A 12,273-nucleotide genomic window follows, 5' to 3' on the forward strand; every position below is an offset into this window, starting at 1 on the left:
GAATGCTCTCCGATGTAGCGTCGAACTTATCATCCAACTCGGAGTAAACAGACTGGCCGTGAGGCGAGCTGCTCTCACCTCAAGCTTGGACGGAAGTCAACGAGCGAGTCGGGGGTGGGTGGTTCGTGGGGATCTACCCGGCGAAACCAAGCACGCTGCCATCCCCAAACCAACTCAATCGCAAGCCGAGTCGTCCTCAATCCCGTGGGAATAAGGTTCGACACAGGGGGTGGCTGGAGTGGCGTTCCTCTTTAAGAAGGAAAGCCGCGACCGCAACGTTGCCATGGTTAGGTTCTTGCAGTGTGTTACGGATGAGATGAAGGCAGACGTGGAGTGAGGATCTAATTGCAGTGATTCTTTATTGGACACGGTGAAAACTGAACAGACAAAACCAGAACAAAGGAAATACCCGCAATGGGGAAAATAAAACAAAAACACGGAAAACATTCAAAGGTATAACAAGCAGGATAAACATACAACGAGCACGGAAACAGGCGTCTACAAACATCAACGATCGACAAGGGAATGGAGAACAAACAGGGTTTATATTCACTGGAGACATGATGATGAAAAACTACAATCAGGTGAGCACAATGACACAGGGCTGGCAGTGATGAGGGCCGGGGATCATGGGAAGTGTAGTTTTTGACAAGGACAAGTGAAACCCAGGTCAGACAACAAGGGCATCGTGACAAGTGAGAACACAAACCATCCACAAACGGCGCCTCAGTGTGTTTGCGGCCCAGACACACGAGGCAGCAGGAGCGGATAGAAATCGTCTGCATCCAGGAACTACACGGGGTGGAAGGACATCTTTATAAAGACGCGTCCTGAAAAGGATGTTCAACTCCAGCTGTGTATTGCTCTTTTAGAGAAAATACTCTCTTTTAGCAGTGCTGTCGATGCGCCCAGGGGCAAAGCTGCGCTGCCGTGCAGAGAAGGAGAAAGCCACTGATATGCGCCGTAGATCCAACAGCATAAGATCTGCAGAGGTGAGTGGAACAGTAAGTGATCTCAGCTCGCTGATCGCACATCCGCTCGGCTCCAAAGAAGAAATCTGAATGAAGAGGCATGATTCCCTCCCTTTATACCCATATGTCCGGGGGAGGGACATGCAAATTCTGCCTGCGAAATTCTCATTGGCCTTTTCTCAAGTTCAGAGGTAACAGAAGCCTTCAATAAAGTCCCCTAGTGTCACTTCACTCGACGAAGTCGACAGATGGAGGATGTCACTGTTTTAATCCATTACATTAATACGTTTAAAGCTACTAAAGTTTTTCTGCCAGAAGTAGTGTGATTTTCTTGTTTCCTTGTTATTGTTGTTTGATTAACAGCCTTAATATGACATACCCTACTAGACAGTGCTCAGCTTGGATACGTGCATGCTTCAAGTCTGATATTTTGATGCAAATACGCTTTTTGTCCCACTGTTTAAATTCACTTTAGACATAAACAACTGCGTTTACATTAAATCCTCATCAAGACTGGCATTGGGGTAATTATAAAGTGTATTTGACCATTTAGGTGCATATCCGCATTAGCGCTCAAATATTAGCTGCCTGTCAACCAAACAACATGCAGCTACAGACGTAAAAAGTCAATCATATACATTTAATCTAGATCAACCAACCAGTGGTGCTCTTGCTATCGTGATCATTGTAATGAACACCCCTGTTCTAGATGTATAACTTAGGCTAAATATAGAAAACTACTCAAAAGTTTGATCAAGGACATTTTTCCCGATAAACATCTAGATAATTTTATTTCCCAGCCCAATTGGTAACATTGCATCAATCTCTCTCAATCTATCTCGCAGTAATCTCAGTGATAGATAGTTAAATTATAGGCTATATAATTATAGACACACAGATTCTAGTAAGAGGAATAATGAAATTTACCTCGGTATGTTTCTTCAAATTAGAGGCAGGATTAATGCTGATATCTGGCTTGAGCAAGATAACTCACATGACACAATCATACAATTGGCCTTTTTCACTGTGAAAAGTCCTTCCAGGTGTGGCTGAGGTGTTCAGCTGTAAACTGTTCTTGAGTCATTCTCCACATCCATAAAAGTAGGTGCCAGATCTGCAGCTACCGTTCAAGTTTTTTACGCGTGATTTGATTCAGGCTAGGGAGAGACACGAGACTCTCCCTAGCCAATCATGTTGATAGATAAAAATTAAATCAGGACTACTTAAAAAAGTTACATTCTTGGGGAAAAGTAGTTAATTACAGTAACATGAATATTTGTTATTCATTACTTTACACCCATGCTCATCACACTCTGGATTCGAACTCTCCTGGGGTGGTAGCCAGAATCAATACTCGCTGGAGAATTAGGAATTCGCTGGAATTTCTAATGTGTTTTTTAGCAATGTTAGATTTATGAATAGAATAAGGTCTTAGGTTAACATTACCTAAAAAAAAAAAAGGATATTTAAGTATATAAGTCTATAACACGCATTTCACATTTAGAAACAGTTTTGTGCTAACAATTTTCTACATAAGGACTACAACTACCATAAGGATGTACGTTTACATGCTTGACAAGTTGTTTAAACATTGTAATCCTATTAATATATCAACTTTTGTTCTTAAGACGTTTCAAAATTCAAGTTTGAGATATGACTGTTTGTTGTAATTACAAGGCAAACAAGCCTTCCAGGTTGACCTGCAGATCGACGTCATGACTGAACAGCTCTGTTTAATCCTCTATTGAATTGAATTGATCGTGAATAAGGAAGACCAAAGCATGGAGGAATGCTCCTATATGGTAAAACAGTGACATGATTAAAGAGAAAATTATTTAAAGGAAATAGAGAGAGAAGGACACTGTGAATTCAACTCTGTTAAATGAGGCCTAAAAAGTAAAGAAAGAGACTGAATTTGAGCCTGCAGGGCTTCACAGGAGTGGCATACAGTCAAATTATTACAACAGTGACACAGCAAAAAAAAAAAAAAAAGACTTCAAAAATGTCAGATTTCCTACTAATTCCCCAGAACTCTTCTCCTCTCCGACACATAAAGTATTTGTAATTCCAGTACTGCTTTTTTGCCCTTTCATCCTCTAAATCAGTACCTTTCATCCTTCTATCTTCCCTCAATACTTCATCTGTATTATCTTGGACTGCTCTTTTCATAACTGTTCATTATTCCTCACATTCGATCTAAGCAAGAGTAAAATAGGAGGGAAAACTGCATTAAATTATCCATTTACTCCTCAGCTTTCATTGGAATACTCTGGAGAATCTCCTATTTTCTCTGGGTTTTTCTGGGTAATTGAGTTTTTATCCCTTTCTATTAAAGTGTGTGGCATATGTGAGTTGAGGACATCGCTGTGTGTGTATGTGTGTGTGTGTGTGTGTGTGTGTGTGTGCATGTGTGTGTGCGTGTTTTTGTGATTTACGAGGACAATTTTGTAAGTTACAAATTAGTAATTACAAGGGTATTATGCTATAAATGTGATTTATGAGGACATTTCTAGTGTCCCCATAATTCAAATCGCTTAAAAATCATACTAAACAATGTTTTATTGAAAAAGTAAAAATGCAGAAGGTTTTCTGTGAGGGTTAGGTTTAGGGGTTGTGTTAGGTTTAGAGGATAGAATCTATAGTTTGTACAGTATAAAAGTCATTATGTCTATGGAAAGTCCTCATAATGATAGGTAGACCAACGTGTGTGTGTGTGTGTGTGTGTGTGTGTGTGTGTGTGTGTGTGTGTGTGTGTGTGTGTGTGTGTGTGTGTGTGTGTGTGTGTGTGTGTGTGTGTGTGTGTGTGTGTGTGTGTGTGTTTTGAAGACCAGAGTTAAAGAAGCTACTTTGAAACTTCCCAAGCTACAATTTACGTATAATTTCTCTGCAGAAAAAAGAAAATAATATGTAAGAGTGAAAGGACAGGTAAGGAGGAGGCGGGAACCGGCTGAACAGTCGACATAAACTTTAATGATAAGGACACAGACACACATTCAGCGTGGCCGTGTGCGTCTCTCTCTCTCCTTTCTGTCTCTAACTGGTGCCTCCGGCTCCCCTTTATTGCGCTCTCCCGCTGATCAGCTGATTCAGCGCCGGCCGTGCCCTCCTCCTCATCACACTCCTACCCCACCCGATTCTGGCCGGGGAGCCACCAGACTGACTTACTCGCCACCTCTGGAGGGGAGACACTGCCCTTGCGACCGTTCCGTCAGCCGGTGGTCCACCCCACCTCCTGTGAACCTGGGGGAGAGACGAGGGGAGACGTAGGGAGAGGGAAAGGGTGAGGAGAGACACACAGAGGGAGTGAGAGAGAGAGAGAGAGAGAGAGAGAGAGAGAGAAGAACCGAAAACGCTGTTGCCCGATCCTCAACCGCTCCTCCCCTGGCGGAGCGAGGTGTGTGTGTGTGTGTTCAGGCTTGGGGAGGAATGGAACACTTGTAACAGCATAAACAGGATACAAAAATATGTAACTGTAATCCATTACAGGATTAGAGAGAGTTGTGAACAAATTATGGATCTTTTTCATAAATCACCTGAAAGGAACTGAGGGTTTGATCTCAGGAGCTCAGATTAGCAATTTGAATCAGATTCAATTTCTCAGCGAATCAGCCGTCAGTGAGCTCACAACTGGGAATTCTTTATAATTAAAAGTCCTGTATTGTGTACCATTTTTTTCTTCTGGTAATTATTGATTGGGATTGGAGTAGCACAATAAACTGAATCTTAGATTTCATTCATTTTGCATTCTAGTAGTCTCTGTGTCTGGACAATCCGGTAACAGTAAAGAAAGACTACGACTTTTAAAACAATTATATATATATATATAATCAAGCTTTTGATACTTAGGACAACTGAGGGACTATTACACATGGTAAGGGATGCAAACTTATCTTCTCAACTATAAATACCATTATTAAAACTTTGATTGTGGGGGTCTTGGTTAGCTCAGCGAGTAAAGACGCTGACTACCTCCTCTGGAGTCGCAAGTTCGAATCCTGGGCATGCGCTCAACAAGCCATGTGATAAGATGCGCGGATTGACGGTCTCAGACGCGGAGGCAACTGAGATTATTTCTCCGCCACCCGAATTGAGGCACTACGCCTCACCACGAGAACTTGGAGCACATGGGGAATTGGGCATCCAAATTGGGGACAAAAAATACAACTCTGATTAATGGTCATCAGCTGACTGTGACAAGATTTTGTCATTTGGCTCCATAATGTTTCAGTTTTGGAGCGAATGGCTCCTAAGTAATTTTTTTAGTCTAGGGCCCTGGTATTGTAAAATGTTGATTATTGTAGGAGTGCACGTTTTATGTCCCTTATTTGAACAGCTGGAAGCAGTGAAGTATAAGCATTTCAAAATAAGTGTCCCCAGTGTAAAAGTTAAAGTGCCTTTAATGTTATAAGTCCACGCTATGAATCGATTCTGCAATACATTATTTATTTTGAGATTGTGTTGGGTTGTTTTGTATGGGGATGCAGTAGTCATTTTATTTGTTCAGGTCTTGAAAAAAGTCTTAAAAGTCTTACATGTGATTTTAAAAACCCTGCAGCAACACTGGTGTGCGTGTGTGTGTGTGTCGCAAAAACATGTCAGAGGATCTCAATTTAAAGGATTGAGATGCTCCTGAACACTTAATAGTTCTGTATTTTGTAGTCTAATCCGTTAATTTCCAGTGGCATTTTTCGTTCTTTTTCGACATCGAAAAAAAAAGTTAAGTGGTCAGTTTTGACCAGAACACAATATAAGGGTTAGAAAAAAGCAGACAGTTACATAACAATCTAATAACCTAAAACATATCTTTTTAAATGTATCACTATCAGATGATACAATTTATCTTTGCAATCAGAGCAGTAGTTATCTGGCACATCAACAATGAGGAACAATGCTGTGCTTAACAGTGAATAAACCGTCAGCATGTTAAAACCCTCTGCAAGAAGTTTTGTCTCTTTAATGTTTCAAGTTGTCTTTTTATGCACTATTGTTACAATCAAAGCATCAAATCAACAATACATTTCAAGACGTAAGTTAACGTGGAGAGATTAAAGTAATTTGCTGATTTGGCTTAAATAAATAGATGCAGTAAAAATGGTTTAAACTGCTAGATGTTATGAACTAGATGTGTACCCACAATATTATTTTGCAGTTCTGCACTTTTGAATGAGGAGCTTGGATCACCCTGAAGCACTCTGTTACATTGAAGCACGTCATTCTGTGTTTAAGATTTGCATAAGCAGTTTTGTGCTGCTCTGTAATGGAGCCTTCCCTATTTCTTACTTTGCCTACTTTAATAATTTTGTTCAATATGATGTTAGAATTATTTAGCCTATTTGATGAATATTCATTCATTCCCATGTTAAAGTGCTGCATTTTGTGTCTGTATATTCCTCTGAAATGCATCTGATCGGGGTCACGTGAACATAACGGTGCCTAATTATACACGGGTTCCCTAACACCGACTATTCAACCAACTAAACAACCAACTGACTAGTCGATTATGAAAATGGGTAGTTTTGCACATCTCTACTATAAGACTTCCCAATGCTAAATATGATGGAGAGAGGACATTCTAGGAAAGTGTGTATGATTATTTGAATGGGACAATAAAAACTGATGCTACGCCGCTACACTACTTTGAAAACAGCTGAACTACTGTTATGCTACTGAATATGTAGTTACGTTTGAATGTTGCCACTTTTAGTTACAGTAGTTACACCCCAAGAGTGATAAAGACAAACACAAATCCTAGTCTCACGGCCCATTGCGTGCTGTAACGGTGTTTGTTGGTGCAGTGAGTGCTGCTGATAGCTGCAGTCTAGGGGTCCATTCAAGTGTAGGAGCTCTGTTATGGCCTGAACCGCTTCTGTCTAAAATGATAATGCCTTTATGGCAGCCATCAGGAAATAACTGAGTGTGCTCAGAGAGTACATATTACAATACATATCCTCCCAAAGCCTTTCAGAGTACTGCACACACTGCCAATGAACTGGACAATTAGGGGCTCCCAATACATATTAATATGTACACGTTAGCGTGTTTCTTCATAGTGTATCAGAATAATGTTTGTGTTTGTTGGTAGTTTGCAAATATCTTTAATAACTAAGATGTTTGCATTTTAAAGGATGTGTATATGCATACATTTATCTTAAGCTCCCTCTCTGTCTCTCTCTTTCTTTTTCAGACTAATATCCCCTTCCTACAGAATGTATTGAGCAATAGCCAGTTCCTGTACCGCACAGTAGACACCCAGTTTATTGATGAGAACCAGGAGTTGTTCATCCTCAAACCAACACTGAACAGAGCTCAGAAACTCCTGCACTATCTGGGTCAGTGTGTGTGCATTCATCATTGTGTTTGCACCTGTGATGGCCTAATATGTGTGTGTGTGTGTGTGTGTGTGTGTGTGTGTGTGTGTGTGTGTGTGTGTGTGTGTGTGAGCATGTATTTATCACTTTGTGGGGACCAAATGTCCCCATAAGGATAGTAAAACCCGAAATTTTTGACCTTGTGGGGACATTTTGTCGGTCCCCATGAGGAAAACAGCTTATAAATCATACTAAATTATGATTTTTGAAAATGTAAAAATGCAGAAAGTTTTCTGTGAGGGTTAGGTTTAGGGGTAGAGTTAAGTTTAGGGGATAGAATATAAAGTTTGTACAGTATAAAAACCATTATGTCTATGGAAAGTCCCCATAAAACATGGAAACCAAACTGTGTGTGTGTGTGTGTGTGTGTGTGTGTGTGTGTGTGTGTGTGTGTGTGTGTGTGTGTGTGTGTGTGTGTGTGTGTGTGTGTGTGTGTGTGTGTGTGTGTGTGTGTGTGTGTGTCCATTTGTGTTTAAACATCTGCTGGTATTCTCCACAGGTCACGTAATGGTAAATGGACCCATGACTCCTATTCCAGTGAAAGCCAAACCTTCATCCGTTGATCCAGTCGTTCCTCCTGTTCCACTGGGTATGACAAAGACCCACACACACACACACATTACTGTGCTTACGGAAACACTTGCTGCATCTTAAATGTGCCACAACAGTTTTAGTGCAAGCATAGGATTCATACTCTTGTTGTTAGCTACCCTAAACATTTGCATCACTCCTCTCCCCCTCTTTCTCTCTCTCTCTCTCTCTCTCTCTCTTTCTCTGTGTGTGATAATGCAGCTTTAATCCTTCCAGTCTTTCTGCCAAATCAAAGAGGAATCCGGCCACATTAGAAATCTCATTACAGGGGTTTAGGTGTGTGTGAGCTGCATTCTGCACTCCCTCTGTGTGTGGATGTGTGTGTTTGAATTAGAGAGTGTTAGAGACTGAGAGTGTGAATGCATGTGCGTGAGCATTTAATTTAGCCAATTTTCTACTATTCTTATTGGCATAGCTTTTTAGTTGTTTGCGGCACATGATCTGTTGCAAAATAATGTGTGCGTGACTCCCAAAGGACCCCTGATTGACAGTGTGTGTGTGTATATAGCACTCTTTGTACTGGATTAGTTTTCCAAACAACGTTTGAGTGACAGTTATTAACATAGGACAATTCCATGTACTGATTTAGACCAGATTCAGATCTCTGTAGTTATTACATAGGTATGAGGGTCTGTTGTCTGGATGTGAGCGTCATGGAAGGTCATGTGCTCTGAATGCATGCCTCACAAAAGCAATTGAATTAAACAAGACATATGTGATATAATTATAACATTATGTATATAATTATGGGAAGGAATTAACTTGAGGTGAATATCATACCTGATCTTCTACTACAGTGGCCATTCTGTGCAGTCCATGACCAGACTCTTTTTATTAATACAATTTCCTTTAAATCATGGATGGGAAGCCAGAAGTACTTATAGAATCTAGTGTTATTTTACCCGTAAAATTGTCAAAAGGTCTAAGGTCATATTTACCATCCACATAAATCCAGATACATTTAAAAATGTCCACATTGCTGTTTTCAAGCATTTTCCAAATATTGCTTGCCCAAAACAGATGAAAACCCTTAATTTTCACTGTCAAAAACATTGTCTCAGTGTGAACGGAATGCCAAAACATAGATAAAAAGATGCGTTTCAAAGGAACACGTATTAGTGGGGGCGTAGCCTAAAGCAAAAGTAAGATACAGTATTTCGTTTTTGTAACAATATTGAGCGAAGGTCAAATAAGTAAGTACTGTGAAAAAACAATATACCACAATCACAGACATTCCTATCGGAAGGGGATTATCTTTATCAGAGGACCTCTGAGTTATCTAGGGAGGGGGGAAACATAGGTAATTTACTGTTAAATGTTTACAAAGTTTGTATGAATGGATTAGAATAGCAAAGAATGTCTGTGAAAGAAGAATTTATCTGACCTTTTCATGTAAAACTACTCCTGTCCATATCATCGAGGGCTTAGCTAATAGTTCTCATGTAAATTATAGTTCTCATTCCTGTAGGTACAACCCAATCTCATGAAAATTCATACATAATTTATGAGTTGGCTATTTCTTATGGTCTCGCATGATGTTGTTCGCATAAACTCGACTTCATCAAGTGCAAATTCCCGGATGTCTAATGCGGAAGTAAGCGTGAGTTAAGGATATACTTATTAATATTATGCCCTTAAGCAAACCCCTTATCTAAACTTAACCAATCAGTACAGTGTGCAAACATGATAGGAAACTGTTGTGTGTGACAGAAGCCAGTAATTGTCACGTATTAGATGGAAACCGTGTCCAGCGACAACATTGGCTGAAGTGAAAGTCATATGAATTCAATAGGCTGCAGTTGCACGATATCATACGAGGTAGCCAAATTTAGAATAATCGTGCGAATCCTGCCGATTTCAGTTGGTAGGTATTGTAGTTCTGTAGGTTGTCAAACATGTTGAGGTGTAATAATAAGTTGTTTTTTTTAAAGTAATGGAGCAAATGTGTGTTGTGTGTACAGTATGTAGGTGTGTGTGCCGAATCTGTATTTCATGGATTATGAAATGTGTGTGTCTATGTACAGTAAGTAGGTCACATCTGTGGTAGGTGTTTTCCAAGCCTCATGAGATGTTTCTCAGCATTGTGTGTTGCATTTGCGTTTCAGACACACAATAAGCGATAAATAGGCTTTGGCCTTCATCTATCCTTTCATATGGCAGCCAGCTTTCCATATACAGAAATTCCCTCTGCAGCAAACCCCAGCACATACATTTAAAACTTATATGTGGGTGTATTTTTGTGTCTTGAAATATGCAAATCTATGCATCAATGTCTTGTTTACTGAATATCTATCATATGTTGCTCCCATCTTCTTTCTTATATTCTCTTATCAAGAAGTGTGATTTTAGCTATGTTTGTGTTTTTATTTTCTTGTCTAATTATTGTAAACTAGCGGCCCACTAACTGATTTGTCCACCTATTCTCAGGTGTTTGCATCATTAACATTTACATCATTAACAAATTTGCATTTACAAAACAAAGGGAATCGCAGTGTGTGACACTGTCTGTCAGCCAAAGAACATCAACAGTTCCTTAAAGTCTTATTAAATTGTTTGACCAAGCAATCCGTTAGTGGGTGGTGCACGCTTGTCCAAAAAATGTAATACGCAATCATTCGTACAGCTCACATAGTGTACGTGGCATGAAAATAGTGCCCTAATCAGTGAGGATTACTTTCTGAATCCCCACTCGGGAGATTATTCTGAAGAGTGCCTCCGCAACACTACGTGCTGAGATGTTGCTTCCGGGTATCGCGTTACATATTCCATCAGAACCAACAAAAAGCAATGCCCGTGTGCTGACTGTTCGAATGGGTCCATGCCAACTTTGTCAGGGAACACAGATCAACAGAAGAGGACACAATGGCACTTTTGGAGTGGCTGGCGGATTCCCCAGCTGACATTAGTGGCATGTCGCACACCACCGGCTAACATCCCTGTGAATGCCAGGCCAATAGAAATGGACCATGAGACGCTTGTCCTAAGTGACCTGACATCAGACTATGGTGAGCCACCTGGAACAACATTTCCCGATGGCTCCTTTGTACTAGCAACTGGGTTGCATCTTCTTTTGTCTGAGCATCCTGCATCACTCGATACAACCGGTCATTTATAATTGAAAATATGAATATGTGAGTGCAATGCAGGGCTGAAGGTGTTAACCATCAATGAATCTCACTTGGTCAAACACCTGCTTAAGAATCTCGTCTCGCATCTGCTCCAGAGGGAAATCCCCAGTGGGAATTCCCCTAAGGGCTGGGGAAGCTGCACTGCAGGATAATCGTAAATATCCTCTTGCGCACACCTCACCTTCACCCGATTATCTGTATCCAATGCCCCATTTTGAACCAAGCATTGATGAAAGGAGGTTTGGTTACAACCTGAATCCACCACGGTTTAGTCTGTATCCCCCAAGATTCATGAGTATTTGGTACATCCCAGCTCAATCGGGGGTGGCCTGTGGAGTGTCGAGGACCTCAGGAGATTGTCAACTGGGAGTTGTTGGGCCGCCAGTTGGGCCTCCCCCGTCAGCAGCGGTAGGAGGTGGAATGCCCATTGTGCCCACAGCTATTCCAGAGCTTGGGCCGTGCACTCGAAGAGCTCCAGAAAGGCCTCCTGGTCATCTTGTGCCCCCATCTTTGCCAGCGTCACATTGGGGGTTCGCTACTGCCAGGGTCGTGGCATTCTGAAGCAAGTTGCCAATTGCTGTCCATGGTGATCCATGTTAATGGTTTACATTTGCACAGTGTCCCTGTTCATGTTGAATGGCTGCCATAATGAGCCATTGCAATTATTGATAGGGAATCAATGAGAGATTTAAGAGGCAATCATTTAATTGATTACCCCTTTTCCTTTCTAAAGTGGTCAGTGTAATTGACCCATAAGTGAGTAATGGTCAGATTTCTGCACCTGCAGTCAATAATTGTTCAGCAACAGCTAGCTTTATGTGAAAGTGTATATGCTGTATATTTCAACCTCTTTGTGTTTTGTTGTTGTTGTTGTTGTTGTTGTTGTTCAGGTCAGCCACCCATGGGCTTCCGTGAGGTCCTGTTGAAGGAAGGTCCTGAGGGTTTTGTGCGGGCAGTTCGACAGCATCAGGGGCTACTACTGATGGACACCACCTTCAGAGATGCCCACCAGTCGCTACTGGCCACTCGCGTCAGGACACATGACCTTAAGAAGATTGCTCCCTTCGTGACCCACAACTTCAATAATCTCTTCAGCCTGGAGAATTGGGGAGGCAAGTGTTATGTACATTACATTTTTTTCAGATTCTGAAGTCTTTACTAAACCTATTTAATACACATTAATACACTGTTCATACATTCACACACGTAACTCAT

General features: G+C 41.0%; 1 protein-coding gene across 1 annotated transcript in view; it reads left to right on the top strand.

Annotated features, from left to right (window-relative positions):
* Positions 1–12,273, top strand: part of pcxb (pyruvate carboxylase b) — a 299,005-nt gene that overhangs the window by 236,151 nt on the left and 50,581 nt on the right. The window contains exons 11-13 of the mRNA XM_052091332.1: positions 7,156–7,300; positions 7,839–7,928; positions 11,949–12,170. Of these exons, the coding sequence (XP_051947292.1) occupies positions 7,156–7,300; positions 7,839–7,928; positions 11,949–12,170 (457 nt within the window). The remainder of the gene's footprint in view (positions 1–7,155; positions 7,301–7,838; positions 7,929–11,948; positions 12,171–12,273) is intronic.

The sequence above is a fragment of the Xyrauchen texanus genome, chromosome 2, assembly GCF_025860055.1.
Source record: "Xyrauchen texanus isolate HMW12.3.18 chromosome 2, RBS_HiC_50CHRs, whole genome shotgun sequence".
Classification (NCBI taxonomy): domain Eukaryota; kingdom Metazoa; phylum Chordata; class Actinopteri; order Cypriniformes; family Catostomidae; genus Xyrauchen; species Xyrauchen texanus.